Raw genomic sequence first — 19,317 nt, 5'->3', positions numbered from 1 at the left:
AGAGGCCCCCGTACCTCCCCCCGGCACCTGTCCTGGGCCTGTTCCCTGACTGGACACCAGAAGCTCGAGTCCTTGGGCCCCGCAAGAGTCTCTGCGTGTGCAGCAGGGTGGGGCCCGCAGCACTGTCCCCCGGTCCCCTCCTGCTCCTCCATGTAAATGACCTGCCTCTGTCTCGGGGTGCCAACCCGGATGCCTGTAGGGCTGTGAAGCATGGAGCGATGCGGGGAGGGCCACAGGCCGAGCGCGAGACGACAGGGGCGGGTGGCGAGTGTGGTGACTGGGGAGCTGCTGCCTGGGCTCAGGGCCAGCTCTGGCTTTTGGGACCATCTGGTAACACGGAACCAGAGCTGCCACGGCTTCCAGTTTTTCCAGAGAAGCAAGGAACTGGCAGACCAGTGCAGCCAGCCAATCCCGAGGAGGCTGAGGGCGAGGCTGAGTGACAGTGGTGGTGGGGAAGGGGAGGTGCTGGGGCCTCGGGAAGGGACCACCCTGCTCCAGGCGGGGTGGGCGGTGAGGTCTGGGGAGGGACTCAGGACATCTCAGCAAACGTGCCCGAGTGTGGGGGCAGTGGCCACTGGTCTGGCTACAGAAATGGCTTTGGCAGGCTCTGGGGGCCCCTCTGAGGTCATGGTGCCAGTGCTGGAGCCAAAGGAACAGACAGAAGTGGGTCCATCCCTCTGTGGGTCAGAGAAGGCGGGTCCCCAGGGGACAGAGGCCTGAGGGGAGGCTCCCCTGGGAGACTCTGCCTGCTCTTCCTTAACCCTCTTGTCAGCTGTGGCCAAGATTCATTCCCTGCAGCCATGCCTGGGTGCCAACCAGCCCCCGTGCCCCTGACAGCTGCAGCTCGGGGCTGATTTACAGCCCTGTAGCTTACAGGGTGGGGGTGGGACCCAGGGAATGAGCAGGGAAACAGGATGTGGAGGGAGAGGAAGGCCTCTGCTCTCCAGGAAGACTGGGGGTGGGGACTGCAGGTCCAGTCTGCTGAGATCACTCCACCGACCCCCCTGGGCAAGAGGGGCGGGGCCAGGAATAGTCCCCTCCCTCTCTTTACCTCCCTGGAAAGGCAAGGAGGACTGGGGGGAACCAGCCCCGGGCATTCATGGAGCCTTGCATCAGGGACTGAGGGCCTCCCTGGTGGCTCAGATGGCAAAGAATCTGCCTGCAATGCAGCAGACCTAGGTTCAATCCCTGGGTTGGGAAGATGCCCTGGAGAAGGGAAGGGCAACCCACTCCAGTATTCTTGCCTGGAGAATCCCATGGACAGAGGAGCCTGGCAGGCTATAGTCCATGGGGTCGAAAAGAGTGGGACCTGACTGAGTGACTAATACTTTCACTTTCGGGTCAGGGACTGCAGGCTCCAGGGAGCCAGGAAGAAAGCGGGGGCCAATGTTCATGCTGAGCTAGGCTGGGAGCTGTGGTGGAGGGTCAGCTACACAGGACCCGTACCTGGATTCACTTGGCTCACTCGGTGTTTGTTAACTTAGAGCCAACATTTAAAAGTTAGATTTCACATTAAAAATGAATACAACACCTGGATTCCTGGCTTCTTTAAAACCCCCTGAAGATCTGGCACGGTGGGACCCTGGGCTCTGAGCTGCAGAAGGTGCCTGGGCTGCTCTGCTGACCAGGTCCTGCAAGGCCAGCTTTGCCCCCTGGTGTTGCTTGCCTGGCCCTTGAACAGCAGGGACCCAGGCCCAGCACTCTGGCTGGTGTTGGAAAGGCTTAGAAGCTGGGATGCTCGGCCGGCCTCCCAGCCCACAGCTGGAATGCAGGGAGGGCTGCCCTGCGTTCAGTCTCCAGGGCTGGCCCAGAGACACAAGCCCCGGTAGTACCAGGCTGTCTGGCAGGGCAGGGCCCCTCTGTCTTCACAGGAACTCAGAGGGGAGCCGGGGACGGGGTGGGCCCAGTAGAGGCCCAGCCGTTGTCCCTACATGCCGGCAGGACAGAAGCCCTCTCTCCTCTGGCCAGTTTAATAGACGAAGGGAGGGTCTCCAGGGGGCCCCTTACCCAGCCCCCAATACAACTGCTGGCAACTGAGCTACAGTCTAGACCGCTAGCCCCTTCAACTGAACCTTCTTCCTACTGGAGGGCTGCTTTATCCGGACGCTGATACTCACCCCTAAAGGAAGCGGGGGTGGGGAACCGCAGGAGGAGCCAGCACTCAAGCATTTGGGGGCTGTGCTTTCAGGATCCACTCATGCTGAAGGGAAATCCCCGGGTCCAGGAAATTTCACCCCAGTTCTCCTGTGGTTATCTCAGGATTTGTATACTGACTAATAGCTCCCCAAGCTGAACGTCTCGGGCAAGTTACTGAACCTCTCTGTGCCTTAGTTCCTGTATCTGTAAAAGGAGGATCATAATCACACCTACCCTCCGAGGCTGAATGCGGGTGAAATGAGTCAGTTCTAGGCGTAAGTGCTAAGTCACTTCAGTCGTGTCCTACTCTGCGACCCTATGGACGGCAGCCCACCGGGCTCCTCAGTCCATGGGATCCTCCAGGCAAGAACACTGGAGTGGGCTGCCATTTCCTTCTCCAATGCATGAAAGTGAAGAGTGAAAGTGAGGTCTCTCAGTCGTGTCCAACTCTTAGCGACCCCATGGACTGCAGCCTACCAGGCTCCTGCGTCCATGGGATTTTCCAGGCAAGAGTACTGGAGTGGGGTGCCATTGCCTTCTCTGGTAAACTGTATGGGCTTCTATTATCTCGCCAGGATCACGACCTCATTCGCAGGTGGGAAGAGGGAGTGGCCAGCCTCCAGTGGACTCAGTCCATTCTTGGAGGCAGCACAGTCTCCCTCTTGTCTGACCCCAAATCTAGCACATCAGACCATATTCTTAATAACATTTTTTATTGATCTTGCAAGAGAAAAAAATAGAAATTTATTTTAGGGTTAATGCCTGTACAGCTTTTTTTTCCCCTTCCCCTCCTAACTTGCATGGTACATACAGTTATAAATATCAACTGAGATCCTGGGAGCAAGTGAGTGTGGTACTCGTGTGATCTCCCAAACATATCTGACCTGTTACAAATGCCTCAGGCGGGAATAGAAAGCTGGGCTCCCTTTAAAGCCAAGGTACTGGTTTTGATCACTAAAAGTCGATCAACTCCCCACCCCCTCCGCCACACCGCCCCCCGATTCTCCTGGGAGTCTGGAGGCCCAGAGGTGGAGGTGCTTGCCACATCTGGAAGGGTGAGGTGAGCCTAGAAGCTGGGGGCTTGGAAGCTACCGAAATTATGGATCTTCTCTGGGAGAAACAATTCCTTATCTTCACGTCGGGCCCCACGCTCCTAATGAAAAACTCATTTGCATCGCTGCTCGGCTGAAGCTGCAAAGCTCATAAAGTATTTGCTGGGGCTTTTGGTTGCATAGGAACCTACTTGGAGTACAGTATGGTGGCAGCGGGGCCGGGCCGGGAGCCAGGAAAACAATGGATTAATATTTGGAACGAGAAATTACCCACCACTGGGAAACCAATGAGGTCCCTGATCCGAGCTTGTTACACAGATGAAAATAGATGTGATCTGGGCTTCACGTGGCTGGTGGGGGCAAGGCACAAGTCCAGCTTGCCCAGAAGCTGCTAGAAGAGGGCAAAGGCATAGGGACCCCTGGGCAACAAGAACCTCACCGCCTGGGGCCCAGGACGCAGGGGGACAAGAACGGATGGAAAGGGAGAAAAGCCTGGATCCGACAGAGGGAGTCCGCCCCCCACCCCCAGGCTAGTTCAAGTGGCAGGGGCGTGGCCTCTGGGGCTGAGGGTGCGGCTGTGACACTGGTCTTCTGTCTCCCGGCCTGGCGTCTAGAGGGCATCCGGATGGGCCCTCCTGACCCTCTGGGGTAGGACGCTGCCTGCCTGTCCTGTCTGGGCCTGGCAGCACTGCAGGGACTGGGGCCCGCATGCCGGAGAGAGGCTCAGGGTGGACTCAGGGCAGCAGGTGGGTTCAGCTCCCTCAGTTCCTAAGCTCCCAATCGCTTCTCGGGCTTAACCAGAGGACAGAGATCCAGCAGGATCAGGGATCCCTCATGGGATCCCTCCTTCTCCACCGGGCCTGGGTGAGACCCCCTGTCCCCGGGATGAGTGAAGGGGTGGTAGCAGTCCAGGAGGGGTCCAGGGGAGAACCACACCCTCTTGGCCAGCTCCTCCAGCCCCCGGATGAGGCAGGGATGAGATGGGCGTGGGGGCCTCCGAAGGCAGGGCCCCATGCTTGTTGGTGTTGGTATCTGAGGCCTGGTCTCCTCCACCTGGCTCAGTAATGCCCCGGGCCCTGGGGCAGCTGGCTGGGAGGCCTCGCCAGGCCTTGTCACTGTGTTACCTCGAGACAGGCAGAGCCCACGGATCCCATGACGGGCCCTGCTTTGCGGGATCTCACCCAAAAGTCACAGAGCCAGGAGTCCCCGGGCTCCCCGTGCTGACCCCAGGACCGCAGGGGCCAGTGGAAGACCACACACCCCTTCCTCCTCCTGAACTCGTGTGTTTCCCAGGGCGGTTCACCCCTTGAGTCCCTTCTCCCCAGCGGGCCCCTCCACACTGCAGCTCCCTTCCGCCCTCTGGGGTCTGGAGTCTGGGCAGGCCCGCACGAATGCCTGAGGGCCAGGGACACAGGTGCTGCATGGGGGCTGGTGCAGAGCCCCGTCCTGGCTGAGAGGACCAGCCCCGCTCCTTCGCCGGTCAGCACCGCCACGGTCTCGCTGTCTCCTTCTCACTGATGCAGGTTTTGGGGCGTAAGGCTGTGGAGGGGGAGCACGAGAGGAAGCATTGTTACCCAGCCTCCATCCCCGAGGGTTGCCCCCTGCCCTCGGGGTGAAAACCACCTCGCCCGGGGTCTCGGCACTCACGGCCCCTGGAGACCTAGCCACCGCCCCCAGCAGCCTCCAGCTCGGAGCAGGCTGGCCCACACTGTTCCCTCTGCCTGCCCAGCCCTGTGCATCTTTTAAGATCCAGTTCAAGCATCCCCTCTCTGGGAGGCCCTCACCCTTCGCATCCTCTCCGGGTTTCCCATGGTCCAAGGCTATCCTCTTGATACAGCGCTTCTGCCCTTAATGGCCCTTTCCCCTCTGTACCCGTAAGACCTGGCTTCCGGGAAGCATACCACGTTACTCCCAGGGTTCTGACCCCATCACCCATTCCACAGACCCCCAGGAAGGCTCCTGGGTGGAGAAGAGGGGGCTGAAGGCTGGCAGGGATGACAGACAGTGTCTGATGCTGCCAGCTCCTTCTCTGTTCTAACCAGACCCTGGAAGCGGGGTGGGAGGGGCGCTCTGAGGAAACTGACCTGGATCAACTGCATTCTGCTTCCTCTTCGAGGTGGTAATGATTTGGTTTTCATTCATCATCTGCACGTCCTGGTCCTCTACCTGATTGCTGCGGAGAGGGAAAAACCAGAAGGTGCCTTCCGGCTCCAGACGGCAGGTCCCTGGCATCCTCCGCCGTTAGGGCTGGCAGGGGAGGTCGGAGGGGAGGGGAGGGGAGGTCACAGGGCCAGCTTGGTGTGGGAGGGGGGCGCACCTGATGGCGGTGTGCTTCTCCTGGTGACAGATGTCCGCGTCCTCGGTGAAGAGGATGGTGTGGTAGGGCACCGTGGGCTCGCACGTGGGCAAGATGCCCCCGACCAGGTGGCCTACCATGGCCAGGATCCCGTTGTACACGAGCAAGTCATCCACCAGGAGCTGGACAGGCAGAAGAGGGGCTGCAGTCCAGCATTGCCCTCCTCCTTCCCATGTGTGACCTCTAGTGAAGGGCATCACTGCCCAGAGGCTCGCCTACTACACACTCAGCCCGTGTTGTGATTTCAAATCTTCATGATGGCCAGGAAAGGCGCCTGGATCAGCCCCACATTGCCAACGAGGATACTGAGGCTCCAAGGGCTCAAATCTTAAACCCACGTGGCAGAGCTCAGAGGCAAACTCGGGTCTCTGACCCCCAGGACCCCCCGACTCTTCCCACCTGAGTTGCCCCTTGGCAGGAAGAACTCCCCACACCACTATGATTCAAGGAGAAAAGATGAAAGAAAAGCAACATTCTGCTTTTTCGGGGTGATGACTCAAATCACTCAGAGAAGCCTTTGAATTCACGGACGGATGGCATAGATCCCTGCCTCTGAGGACCCAGCATTTGTGTCTAAGGTTGCGGCCGACAGAAGTAACTCAAAGTGTGACAAATGATAATTGCTGGTGGCCTAATTACCAACGGGTATAATTATCTCCCAAAACCCAGCCAATAAGTACTTACGCCAAACTCCTTCACCCCTCGATGCGGTGTTTTTGCGTAATTCCACAGTTTGATCATTGACACCGTAGTGGGCAGATCGAAAATCACATAAACCCGGTTCACCTGTCAGAGGGAAGAACTAATTCAAACAGGCATGTTTGGGAACAGAGGCACGGGGCTGGGCCGGGCGGGGGTGCCAGGCGTGGGCCCGTGTCAGCTGGCTGGGCTTCTCCAGGGCTGCCGGGTGTGGGGCTCTCACCGCCTCTCATCTCCCCAAAGCCCATCTTGAGTCAGGTCACGTGTGGCTGCGTTTGCAACAAACCGCTGAGCTGGCTGTTGAAGGGCCTGTTTTCTGGGCCTGGCGTGGCTCTCATTTAAATGCCCGCGGAGAATCAGGGACACCCTTCCTTTTCCTCCAGGCCAGGCCCAGAAACACAGTCCGGGGTCTCAGGGCCAAGGGCGATGGCCCCCAACTCCAGAGTCAAGAGGCACGGCCCCCCACCCTGCCCCCCCGGAGCAATCAGCACAGCCTTGACCCCTGTTTGTCCTTTCCCCGAATCACAAATGAAAAGCATCCCTGACTGGCCAGGAAGGCGGTGCTGGTTAATTTCAGCAGAGATCTTTGAACCTCTGGTGTGGGGTAGTGGGGGCAGGAGGGGGGCGGTGTTCCAATCAGTGGCAAAAATCAGCTAGTAAAGTGGGACCCAAGAGCCCCCCACCAGCTCCCCACCCCCAACATAGACTCTCAAATATTAGTGGGGGAGCCCTTGCAAGATAGGATAAAGCAAATAGAATTCACTGTTGGCCATAGGCTGCAGGCTTAGCTTTGACCCAGGCCCAGGGTTTCAGCCCCAAGAGGATGTAGTGGGGTACGGGAAAGGTCAGCCTTCTCTGCTTGTACCATGGAAACTATTTAGATGAGGAGCCTCCAAGTGAGTGCCCATGGGACTCAACTGGATACAAATATTTGAGTCCAGCTGAGAGAGGGACAGACGGGGAGATTGCCCCACACCCAGAGGTCTTCGTGTGAAAGAATGGCAAATGCTTGAAGGTCAAGGTCAAGATGGCCGAAGGCTAGACTGGCTAGGGGCCACCAGTTTGCAGCCCCAGGTGTGAAGGCTGATAGATCTATGCATTTCCCGTCTGCAGTGGTGGGGCTGGGCCGGAGGGGTCAGCCTCTGCTCAAGGGAATCTGACGGAATATTGCAGGGGTGCTGCCCCTTCCTGGGAGGATTTTGAGAGGAGAATGTATCCCTTGTCTTCCTTCCAGGGGTCACAGGGGTGGGCACCCCAGCCCCTGCTTCACATCTACCTAGGCATCTGGGCCCGTGGCTGACAGGCTGGGGGGCTGCGATCCGCCCCATCCCATCCCGAGTGGTCCCTCACCTCCCTTGCTACCGCCATCGGCCAGGCCCAGATGAGCAAAGGCCCACCCCTAGGTTCGCTTTGGAGCAAAAAGATGGGTGGGACCACTTGTAGAGTCTGTGATCTGGGAGACTGAGTTGGTGGGTTGGAAGAGCTTACCAGGCAGGTCTGAGGACAGAGAGAGGGCAAAGTAGGGATCAAGTACCCGGTGACACAAAGAAGGAGCAGAAATCAGGAATGTGGAGAGGCTGGGGCTGGAGGGAAGAGCAGAGCGAAGCAGAGACAGGAAAGAGAACTGGAGAGGAAGGCTCACAGGGACCGAGGGCTGCCCACGCCCCCAGGCCTGCTGCGCTGGGCTCCTGGCCTCAGAGGCCCACTTGATAATCAGCACCCCCAGAGCAAAGGGAAAGACCTCTGGCTGGGAAGATGTGTTAGCAAACACCTGAGCCTTCCTGGCAGCCCCCGGGCATTCTGACTTGTTTCAAGGTTAACTTGGCCTGGAAGGAAGATGTGTCGCTGAGACTGGGGACAGAAAGTGCCACACACACCACCCCTCTTCCAGCTCCACCCCCATCCACCCCAGGGCTGGGAGCCTCTGGAACCCACCAGGCCAGGCAGGATGGGGGCCAGCCACATGTGTCTGCCGTCGCTGGTGTTGTTCACTTGGTCGATGAGCTTGTCAGGGGTCCGGACGTCCCCACACACTCCCTCCAGGGAGTTGACGCTGTCGGGGAAGGCGGCGATATCTGAGGATGCCTCTAAGCTGTCATAACCCAAAGCAGTGTGTTCGGCCCCGGGCACTGTGGGCCCCTCTTGCGGCCGCCAGCCCCCATCACGCGGATGGCGTGGCCTGGCAGGGGATGCCGGGGTGGGCTGAGCCGCTGTCTGCTGCTCGGGGCGGCTGGAGGAGTGTCAGCCAAATTAGACATGTTCTGGGGGAAAAGGAAGGTGAGGAGGCTGAGGGGAGTGGGGATGAGAGTGGAGGGGTGGCCAGTTTCAAGGAAAGGAGAGGGAAGTATGCAGAGGGCAGGCTGGAAAACATGGGTTAGGTGGAAAGGGGTTGCTGCCGCTTTGATGCGCTTCCCTAGCGGCTCAGCTGGTAAAGAATCTGCCTGCAGTGTAGGAGACCTGGGTTCAATCCCTAGGCTGGGAAGATCCCCCTGCAGAAGGGAGAGACTACCCACCCCAATATTTACAGGCTTCCCTGGCGGCTCAGCTGGTCAGGAATCCGCCTGTAAAGTGGGAGACCTGGGTTCGATCCCTGAGTTGGGAAGATCCCCTGGAGGAGGGCATGGCAACCCACTCCAGTGTTCTCGCCTGGAGAATTCCATGGACAGAGGAGCCGGGCAGGCTACAGCCCACGGGGTCACAAAGAATCAGCACGACTGACGTGACTGAGCAGTGACAGCCGTGGCATTTTTTCCAGGTCTGTTTCCTTCAGGGACACTTCCCTCTACATTCAAGGATTCTGCTCCTTCCTCCGGACCCTCCCGTGCTCCCTGCAGTCTGGCTGGGGCCCCCCTTCTGCCTAGAAAGGATACTGTTCTCTGACAGAGGGATTTTTTCTCCCCTTTCATCATATAGCTCCAGGCCGGTAAGACCGATGTAATAGGGGTCACCCCAGCTGGTCAGGAGCTGAAACTGGAAAATGACTGGAACATGTTATTAAGGAAAAAACAGACGTAATTTTCTGGAGAACAGAGGGAAATAATTACAAAGATAACAGGGATATATATATGTGTGTGTGTGTGTGTGTGTGTGTATATATATATGTGTGTGTATATATATATATGTGTGTGTGTATATATATATATATATAGGTTTATAGAGATGAACGAGAGAAAAAAATGATTTTTCCCCCTCCGAGACTGAAGTCTATCAAAATGTATGTGGCATGAAATTTTCTTTCATTTAAACAGCAATATGAATGTGTGTATGTGTGTTTGAAGAATTCAGAAGCTTTCTCCAGGCCCTGGGAGACAGGGCAACAGGCAGGGAGGGTGACCTTCAGGGAGCTGGCAGGATGGAGAAGCATCTGTCACAAACTCAGTGTAGAGGACTGAACAGTGACCAGACCTCAAAAACCCCCTCCTGCCTCAGTTTCCCTGGTTGTAAAATGACAAGAACAGAGTACCTGTTCCCTCCTCCACCCATTTCAAGTGTGGAGGGCATGAACGGCAAGGCAGGTTGTGGGAGAGTCACAGCTTCGTGGGGATGGGCTGTGCCAGGGTGACCCCCTCCTGCTGCTGACTGCATCCCATGTGCCAGCCCTTCCGCAGCCCTGCCCTCCACTGGCTCCCAGCATCCCCAGGAGCAGGCAGGCCGAGGAGCCTGAGAACTGGGAGGGTGATCCCGAGGGGGTTAAGTCAGAGGTGGTCCTCCCGGGAGAACAGGCAAGTGAGAGTGCCAGGCTGGCTGTGCTCACTAGACCTGACTCTGCTTCTTCCCAGCTGTGTGAGCCGGCAAATTACTCAACCATTCTGTGCCTCAGTGTTCTCTGCTGTGAAATGGGGGTGCTAGCAGTGCCCACCTCACAGGGCTAACACAGAGGGTTCACACAGGTGACCCACTGCCAACACTGCCAGGTGGCAGGAGGGGTCCAGCACGTTTGAGCTATGACTCCTTCCCTTTTCACCTCCTCCCCACCTGGTTCCAAGGAGAGCCCCCAGCCCCATCCCCAGGTGGGTTCCCATCGACAGTCCTTGGTGCTGCCTTCTGAACCTCAGTCCAGCAGGGGGGTGGGGTCTAGAACTCGTGTTGCCCCCCAGTCCCAGAAGCAGTCCCATCGACAGTCCTTGGTGCTGCCTTCTGAACCTCAGTCCAGCAGGGGGGTGGGGTCTAGAACTCGTGTTGCCCCCCAGTCCCAGAAGCACCAGTCTCCCTGAGGACCTGGGAGCCTGCCTAACCTCTCCGCAGTTTCCCTGCATGGGCTCCGCTGCCTCTGCTGAGGCCTGGCTGAGACCCAGTGCCGCAGCTAAAGCCCAGAACCCGCCCCAGGGCCGGCAAGGAGATACAAGGGCCTGGCCCTCTCCCTGGGTTCTGGGTGTGACCCGAGGGCCTGCCATGTGCGACGTGTGGGCGGCAGGAGGAGGAGTCCCTGGATGACTCAGCAGTAAAGAATCCTCCTGCCATGCGGGAGACTCGGGAGGCTTGGGTTCAATCCCTGGGTGGGGAAGATGCTCTGGAGAAAGAAATGGCAACCCACTGCAGTATTCTTGCCTGGGAAATCCCATGGACAGAGGAGCCTGGTGGGCTGCAGTCCATGGGGTCTCAAAACAGTCAGACACGACCGAGTGACTAAACACCAACAGGAGGAGGATACAGCCGCAGGGCATCGGGGGCGCCTCGTAGTCCATGCTCGCCCGCTCCAGGCTCTTCGTGTCCAGCCTGCAAACACAGAAGCAGAGGATTGTAGTGGCCTGAGTTGCTGGTCAGTTATTCCCCCTGGGAGGTGGTGGGGGAGGGGCAGGCACACAGCTTCTGCTCACACAGAGTTCCCATCCACTGGGAGAGGCTCGTCCCCTTGGGTTTGACTCATAATCCTCACAACAACCCTGGGAGCTGAGTACTCTCACGTCCCTGGAGCACAAGGAAGTGAAGTCACTTGCTCAAGGTCACACAGCTGGGAAGTGGCACAAGTGGGATGTGACCCGAGGTCGTCTGGTTTCAGGGTCCACACTCTGAACCACTCCATTCGACCTCAGTCCCTTCGTGAACAAGGTTAAGTCCACTCTGTGCTAAGCTGAGACCCATGATGGACCCATGGATTGTGGTGCTGGGAGGGGGCAGGCTCCTACCCCAGGTGGTGGTCAAGGACGTGATATCTGAGCTAAGGAGAAAGCAGCCATGGGAAGAGTCAGAGCTGAGCCTTCCAAGATGAACGGCACCCAGAGCAAAGGCTGGTGGGAAGGAGCTGGGCAGTTGGTGTTTATCCCAAAAAGCAGCCAGTCGGGGGTGTGGGCTGGGATAGGAGACAGGCAGAGAGAGGAGGCTGGGAGGTGGGGAGAGCCCTTGAAGGCTTTGGCTTCGTGGACCCTGAGCAAGTGGCTTTACTAGCCTGGGCCTCAGTTCCCACATCTGTAAAATGGGCATAACAACCCCTGCTTCAAAGATGGTTGAAAGGATTATCTGAAGGATGAATACAAAGCATCTGGCTCAGAGCAGGCACCCAGGAGGGAGCCTCTCTCCTCCCCCAGATTCCTCCCCGCAGGGCTTCTCTCCCTAGTCTACCGCCAGTGACTTCTGGCTCTGGCCTGCTTTCTTCAATTTCAAGGGCAATGTTGTAATTAAGTGACTATTCCCAGTATCTGGCCCCAGGAGTGATGCCAGCTACGGTAAAGGGAAACTCATTTTGTTTCGAGAGCTTGGCCTCTGGTATTTGGACATCAGGGGGTTTAAATGAATAAACTTAACGTGGCATTTACAAATTGTTAGGAACTTAAAGCAGCTGAGACTGGGGCCAAGCAATCCCAGTGAATCCATGAAATGTTAGGCTCCATTTTCCTCTCTGAATCTTTCTAAATCAGGAATACAGAAACAAGACGAAGGAGGCTCTTCTACGAATGGGCCAGCGGGTGTTTCTGAAATCTAGGCAGCCTGGAGCCTCTTTCCCCAGCAGGAAGCCCAACGAAGCATTTAAAATCTCTAACACCCAAGACTGTGAAAAACCCAAACATCCCCAGACAAGGTGGGTACATCCCCGGGCTTCCGGAGAGGCTTGGCTAAGCTTTAGAAAACTGGCCAAGTTGAAAAGCGATGTGTTTGATCATCACTTCAAAGCCCTTTAGGTACAGGCTTCAGAGCCAGGGCCCGTAGGCTGGGAAGGACCGTTTCGGGAGCCGCTCCACTCACCTCTGGGCCGGTGGGGGCAACGGTCGGGCCTGCAGGTAGTCCACAAAGAGGATTTCTTGAGCAAAGTCAAAGTGGCAGTTGCCCGGGCCCTTCCGGATGAGGAAGCCCTCGGGAGGGGAGACGCACAGGCCATCCAGGGAGACGTGGACGATCTTGGCCTAGCAAATGAAAAAAAACAATAAGGCTGAAGAGAAGGAGCCGGTGTGAGGAGGGTGGTGAGTACTGATGTGGCTGGAGGTCCTAGTAGCTGCTGTTTACAACTGAGGGCCTTCACGGAGCCCCCCCAGGCCTTCCTCCCAGACCAGACCCCACCTGGTCAGGGGGCTCCTTTCCAGTTGCCATCCCTACTCTGTGCCAGGTGCTGGGCAGGCAGCAGAGGAGCAGGCGGGTGAGGCCCTCGCCATGGAGGACACAAATGGACCTTCTCTGGTCTACTCAGCTGCAGAGGGCTGGGGTCGTCAAGGGCGTGGACTCAGCTGCTCTGGGATTCACCGTGAGTGGCTGTGCAAGTTATTCGACCCTTCTGCCTCAATTTTCCTCATCTGTTAAATGGGCTCAATGAGGCACTAACTTACATAAAGTCTCCAGAACAGAACAGTGCCTGGTACACAGTGGGCCAGTGTTTTCCTAGATCAATCCTTCTCTACCCCCGATTCACACCTCCTCTCCTCTCCTAGCCCTTTCCCTTGGGACAGAAGTGGACCCCTTCCTGATTTTCCTTCTTGAGCCCTTGGCCCATCCTGTTAAGGGCATGTACCCCATAGCTATATCCTGGGTGGTTTCTGGGCTCCCTTGATGGCAGACTCTGGCTGGATTATCTCTACATCCACCTTAGGGCCTGGCACACAGTAGGTGTTTACTGAGAACTTGCTGAATTGATTGGATGTGAGCTAACATGTCCCCCTGTTCTAGGCCAGATGGATGGCTGTCACCAGCCATTCAATGTCAAAGCCTAACGGCCAGGTCTGAGGTGGCTCAGCTCTGGTCCCCTGGGCAGGGGTAATGATATGTGAGCAGAGAAGGGTTAGCAGAACGGACCGCTGCTGACCACACTGATGGCGTTTCACCCCTGGGAGACACAGAGAGGCTTCTCTGTGCAGAAAGAAAGGGGCCCTGACTTGGGTCTCATGATTACAATGTACCTGGGGGCCCTTCATTCCTTCAGCAGTTGGGGGGTCCCCGTAATCACTCAGGGCTTCCCTGGTAGCTCAGCTGGTAAAGATCTGCCTACAATGCAGGAGACCCCTGTTTGACTGCTGGGTTGGGAAGATCCCCTGGAGAAGGGAAAGGCTACCCACTCCAATATTCTGGCCTGGAGAATTCCATGCTGTATAGTCCATGGGGTCGCAAAGAGTCGGACACGACTGAGCGACTTTCACGTTCACTTCCTAGTCAGTCACAGGGTGCATGCACCCAGAAGGTGTTAGAGGGGCTAGCTCCGGGCACGGCTGGATGTGGCTCTAACTCCCCTCTGCTTCCCTCAAGGTTCCTGCCCAGGCCCCAGGCCTGGCCGGATGGAGAACTGTCACCCCCTTGCCATGTGATTGGTTCAGAGATGGAACTCGACTAGAACAATTGGTGTGGCTCCTGGGGTTTTGCTGGCTTGCTTGCAAAGAGGAATTCTCTCTTCTGCTGGACTTGGAGCAGGCAGGATGTAAGTCTAGCACTGCCAGGGTTTGCCCGGTGGAGAAAGCCATTTGAAGTGAAGCCGAGGCCCAGGAAGCCCTTGTCCTTCTTCTAGAACCACCACCTCCTCCAGGAAGCAACCCTGACTTCTCCAGCCCCCCATTCATTCCCTCAGGGGGAGCTTTAATTATCATCTCCATCTTACAGCGAAGGAAACCAGAGTTCAGAGACGCCAAGCAATTTGCCCAAGGACACACTGGAGGGGTGTGGAGCCCACCTCCGGGAGTGCCAGGCTTGGCTCTAACCTCATGCCAGGGGCCCGGAGCCAGAGTTCCCAGGAGTGCCTTGTGGGGTAGGCATCTGAGGCACCCTTTCCCGGGGAGGAAGAGAGGGGACCAGAGTTTCCATCCCACTGCGGCCCGGTTGCACCCTCTCAGATGGTGCCCACCCCCCAACGGTGGCCACTTGTCACTAGTACTGCAGCTGGTGGGGGCCACACCTGGGAAGAGGGGCAGTGTTTCTAGGCTGTAAATCTAGCCTCGTGGAAGCTCAACTGGATAGACAGATTCACTCAAGGGAAGAGCAAGGCCCAGAGGCACAAGTTGAGGCAGAAGAATGTTTTTTAATGCCAATATAGCTGACATTTTATACATGCTTGACCTGAGAGCGTGCTTACAGACACCAGGGCAGCCTTGGGCAGGGGGTTTATAAATTGCATGCTCAGGGGAGCTGAGGCTCCTGAAGGAGGTGGGATGGGGGGTGGGCACAGTGGAAGGGGGACTGCTCACTCTGCTGTGATAAATGACCAACGTCTTAAGGCCCTGGACGTGTTGAGGAGCCCAGACCTGGGCTCAGAGCAGCCTCACAGGCCAGGTCCTGGCCTTGTCAACCTCTGTGGGGTAGAGGTGGATGTCTTTCTCCTCTTCCTTCTACAGCCAAGAAAACTGAGGTCCAGGGAAGGCAGGCCACGTGCCAAAGGTCACACAGACTCAGACGCAGAGCCTGGTGACTTTAGGGTCCTAACTGCTTTGCTGTACTTTAGGTGACCTGGTCATCATCACATCTACGTAGTGGGAGGGGACAACCGTCTCACGGTTCATGGGCACACTGGTCAGAAAAGCCCATGAAAGGGGCACCTCCTGATAACTCTTTTCCACAAGCCAACAGAGGCCCCTGCTTTCCCACACCCAGCAGGAGAAGAACATGGAGTGGAAATCAGAATGTGGGCAACCAAGCTGGGCACATGGGGACGGGGCCTCTAGCTGTGTGATCTTGGGTGAGTGCCTGGGCCTTTCTGAACTTTGGTTTTCAATATCCTGAAAGATGGGGGTAGTAACACCTGCCTCCCAGAGGCTGGGATGCGGGTCCAGTGAAATGACAAAGGTGTGAGAAGCCCTCAGCCCAGGCCTGGTTCCCAAAGCTCTCAGGAAACAACAGGGCTGTGAAACTAGGCACCACACAGCGGGGCTGGGCCTGCTGAGGACCCCTGAGTCCCCAGAGGCCACGAGGCGCTGCAGTTCCCCGAGTCTGCCCTGGGCTCTTTCGCCTGCATTTGCTGTTTGCAGAAGAAGGAAACGGCAGCAGCTCTCTCGCTCCCCAGCGGTAACCTCCCCCAGCTCCATTTGGAAAGTACTGGAGGATTTATGCTCCTCTCCGGCAGCCACACCAGCCATTCATCAAGGCGCTGTTTCCCTGACAGTGGACCGAGCGCGGCCGCTGTTCCCCGGCTTACCCCTCGATAGGTGTCCTCGGGAGATTTATTGTAGTTCCAGAAGCGAAGGCCTGCGATGCTTTCGGCTCTGTCGAAGCGGATCGTGACCACGTGGTCCAGCCCCGGCGAAAAGGGGATCAGCCACATATGCTCATCCTCCATCGTGATGTTGGCTCCATCAATTAACCTGCGCTCAGTGGGGAGGGCAGGGAGAGCTGAGGGCAGCCCGGTCATCTGGGAGAACTCACAGTGTGGGGTCGGCACCCACTCCTCTCCCCACCATGATGGCTGCCCCTGCCTGGCATGAGCCTGGCTGGATCAGGCTCATGAAGGGGAGGTGAGACTAATCAAAGCAACAGTGAGGAGTCATCACTTATCTGTGAAGTTAGACAAAACAAGAAACTGGGGGAGACAACAGCCTGTGCTATTAAAGGGATTCTCTGGTGGCTCAGATGGTAAAGAATCTGCCTGCAATGTGGGAGACTGGGTTGGATCCCTGGGTGGGGAAGATCCCCTGGAGAAGGAAATGGCAACCCACTCCAGTATTCTTGCCTGAGAAATCCCATGCACCGAGGAGGCTGGTGGGCTACAGGCCACGGGGTAGCAAAGACTAACACTTAGATGCTGTTAAAGGTACAGTGAAGCGATCATCAAGGTTTTTAAAAAGGATGAGGGTGGGGAATGTATTATTTTTCAGGACTCTTTAAACCAGTGATCCCACTTCTAGAATTTTTCCTCCTAAGAAAAGTTTATTCCACATGTCAGAAAGCCATCTGTACCTAGATATTACTTAGATTAGCCACAAGATCTCAAAAGAGGGAAATGTTCAGTACATCTACACAGTAGTGAAGATGATCCTCATGAGGATGGTGCACTAAAGCGAAAAGGCAGGCTGTGGGATGGCAGGAGCACTGGCTTTAATGTTGTGAAATGAGGACAAGGACCAAGAGAGAGCACCAAAAATGAAAAATATATTTCTGTCAGAGGGGATGGGAAGTGACAATTTCTATTTCCCCAGCTTTCTGTAAAATACTGTATTGACTCTATGGTACATTTTGAAAGAACTCTATTCCTTCTTCCTTGTGCTGGAGGAAAATGATACTGAAGCACTAGGGGGAACTTGGGAGCTCCTGCCGTGGGACAAGTACGACAAGGGGCAGGTGCCTCTGGAGGGAGGTGGGCTGGCCTGCAGTCACTCAGCCTGGGTAGCCCAGGGCAGCCTGCCCACCACTGGGTGGGAGCCCCCAGCACCCTCATGTTCTTTTCTTAAGAAATAATTTTATTTTTGGCTGTGTTGAGTCTCCGTTGCTGTGCAGGCTTTTCTCTAGTTGCAGAGAGCAGGGGCTACCCTCTGGTTGCAGCGGGCGGGCTTCTCATTGCGGTGTCTTCTCTTGTTGTAGAGTACAGGCTCAAAGAGGTGCCCGCGTCAGTAGTTGTGGCATGTGGGCTCAGTAGTTGCAGCTCCCGGGCTCCAGGGCACAGGCTTAGTAGCTGTGGCACACCGACTTAGCTCCTCCTTGGCATGTGGGATCTTCCTGGACCAGGGATCTAACCTGTGTCCCCTGCACTGGCAGGTGGATTCTCTACCACGAGCCACTGAGGAAGCCCCACCATGTTCTAAAAGAGCTCGCCAGCTGGCCCATACTGCACTTCCACCCCGGCCAGTTTCTGGTCCTCCGGCCTCATCCTTCCCAATTCTGTCCAGCACACCTCAGCCCTGACCCCAGCCCTGGTCTCACTTCCACGGAGAGGCCTGGCCCTGGAGATAGGAACCCGCCTCTCTGCCTCTTGGGTGGCCCCCCTCTCTGCACTCTCCCATTTTCCAGGTGACTTTGAAGCTGCTGCCATGTTTCCTAGATCTAATTTATTATTATTAATTGTTTTAAGTCTTTATTGAATTTGTTACAATGTTGCTTGTTTTACTTTTTGGGTTTTTAGTTGAGAGGCATGTGGGCTCTTAGATCCCCAGCCAGGGATCGAACCCATACCTCCTGCACTGGAAGGCGAAGTCTGAACCACTGGACTGTCACGGAGGTCCCTCCTAGATTTTAAGATAAACTTTGCTTTTCCTTTTTACATTTTAAAGTTTTGGACTTGGAATAAATCTTACAAGCAAAGTGTTCATCCAAGAAGGTAATGTCTCTTTTTTTTCCCCTCTAAAAGGTTGTTATTAAATTGATGGATGGTGTGTCTTACAACTGCTGGCATCTTAGAACTGAGGAAATTCAGCAGTTTAACCCTGGGGTGTTTGTGGAATTAAGTGGCTGAGGTCTACCACTAGAGAACCTTCTGTTTCCTTCCAAAAGCAATTACCTCCCTGTCCTATAAATGGGGCCACTTCCAAAGAAGAACTAGTGCCCAGTTCTGAGAGTGGAGAGACCTGTTGAAGCACTTAGAGCTGACAGTGAAGGGAATTCCCTAACGGACACTCTCAAGAATATATAAATGGTACTTCCTAGCTCTGTCCACAAAAAAGCCTAGAAACAAGGACTGACCCAGTAGCAATGAGCACCCCTAGTGGCTAGACTATGGTCTCTAAATACCATTTCCCAGTAGAAGGAGCCTAGGCTTCTAGGAGAAATGGCTGACCCCATACCGGGGATAATACATGTACAAGAGGAACCTGGAATTCCTTGTCATATCAGAAAGGAAGGCAGCTATGAGAGACTATTTTACAGAAGGATTCAGGAGCCCCTAGTGTCCAAAGAGGGATCAATTTGAGCATCCGTAGGATAAAAACTGCTGTAGATTGAAACCCTTCGGACACAGGAGATTTAAATCCATGAGTTTATGGTAGTCAAAAGCAAACAAATGTTTTAAAGGATTCTAGAGAAAGAATTTGCTCTTTTGAAAACTGAAGAAACAAAGGGAAAGAATCAAGCATCAAACTGTCTTTGCTGTTTGAACTGTACCTCAAAGTAGCCAAGTAATTGAGCCAAATTTTCCCTTTACTGACAAAAACAAACAAAAAGAGTGATAGGATCAGTCTATCACTGTGTCACAACCCCTAAAAGAGTAGTAGATCTAACCACTAAGTGTTGGCTAACAGCGTCACAAAAAGCCTGACAACCAGATGTTCCATGAGTCCAAAGGAAATATAAACGTACATGACCTGATAGTTACGTCTTGCCCTAATGGCCAAATCTCAGTATGATCAGGCCTCTAGATCTAGTGAACAGTTTACAAGAAATACAGGAGCTTGAGGAACAAGTTAAACAATACCATAGTGATGCAGTAAAATCCACTGGATTTTACTGATTCAGTAATCTGGTAATCTGGATTTTAAATCCAGTAATATTTTAAATATTAATCCAGTAATATTTTATAATTAGTATAATGTTAGTATAATATAATAGTATAGTATATATAATATATATAACATATATAATATAAATATATAATTATAATAATATGTTATATTATATATCATATTATATATATTAATTATATATAATATAATACTATACTATACTATTATACTATATTATATTAATATATTAATATAATATATAATGTGTTATATTATATTATATAGTATATTATACTATAATATAGTA

At 54.9% G+C, this 19,317-nt stretch overlaps 1 protein-coding gene across 4 annotated transcripts in view; it reads right to left on the bottom strand.

The window, feature by feature from the left end:
- Window positions 1–2,832: 2,832 nt before the first annotated feature.
- KATNIP (katanin interacting protein) overlaps window positions 2,833–19,317 on the bottom strand; it is a 233,032-nt gene continuing 216,547 nt past the window's right edge. For all 4 annotated transcript variants that reach the window (XM_069570404.1, XM_069570402.1, XM_069570403.1 and 1 more), the window contains 9 exons: window positions 15,782–15,947; window positions 12,424–12,581; window positions 10,895–10,959; window positions 9,114–9,224; window positions 8,179–8,318; window positions 6,229–6,330; window positions 5,506–5,666; window positions 5,273–5,361; window positions 2,833–4,727 (listed from right to left, as the gene is read on the bottom strand). In XM_069570404.1, the coding sequence (XP_069426505.1) occupies window positions 4,669–4,727; window positions 5,273–5,361; window positions 5,506–5,666; window positions 6,229–6,330; window positions 8,179–8,318; window positions 9,114–9,224; window positions 10,895–10,959; window positions 12,424–12,581; window positions 15,782–15,947 (1,051 nt within the window). In that variant the 3' untranslated portion in view covers window positions 2,833–4,668. The remainder of the gene's footprint in view (window positions 4,728–5,272; window positions 5,362–5,505; window positions 5,667–6,228; window positions 6,331–8,178; window positions 8,319–9,113; window positions 9,225–10,894; window positions 10,960–12,423; window positions 12,582–15,781; window positions 15,948–19,317) is intronic.

This window comes from Ovis canadensis, chromosome 24 (assembly GCF_042477335.2).
Source record: "Ovis canadensis isolate MfBH-ARS-UI-01 breed Bighorn chromosome 24, ARS-UI_OviCan_v2, whole genome shotgun sequence".
NCBI lineage: Eukaryota > Metazoa > Chordata > Mammalia > Artiodactyla > Bovidae > Ovis > Ovis canadensis.
The sequence above is the reverse complement of the archived record's forward strand: the minus strand, read 5'-3'. Positions and strand labels throughout refer to the sequence as shown.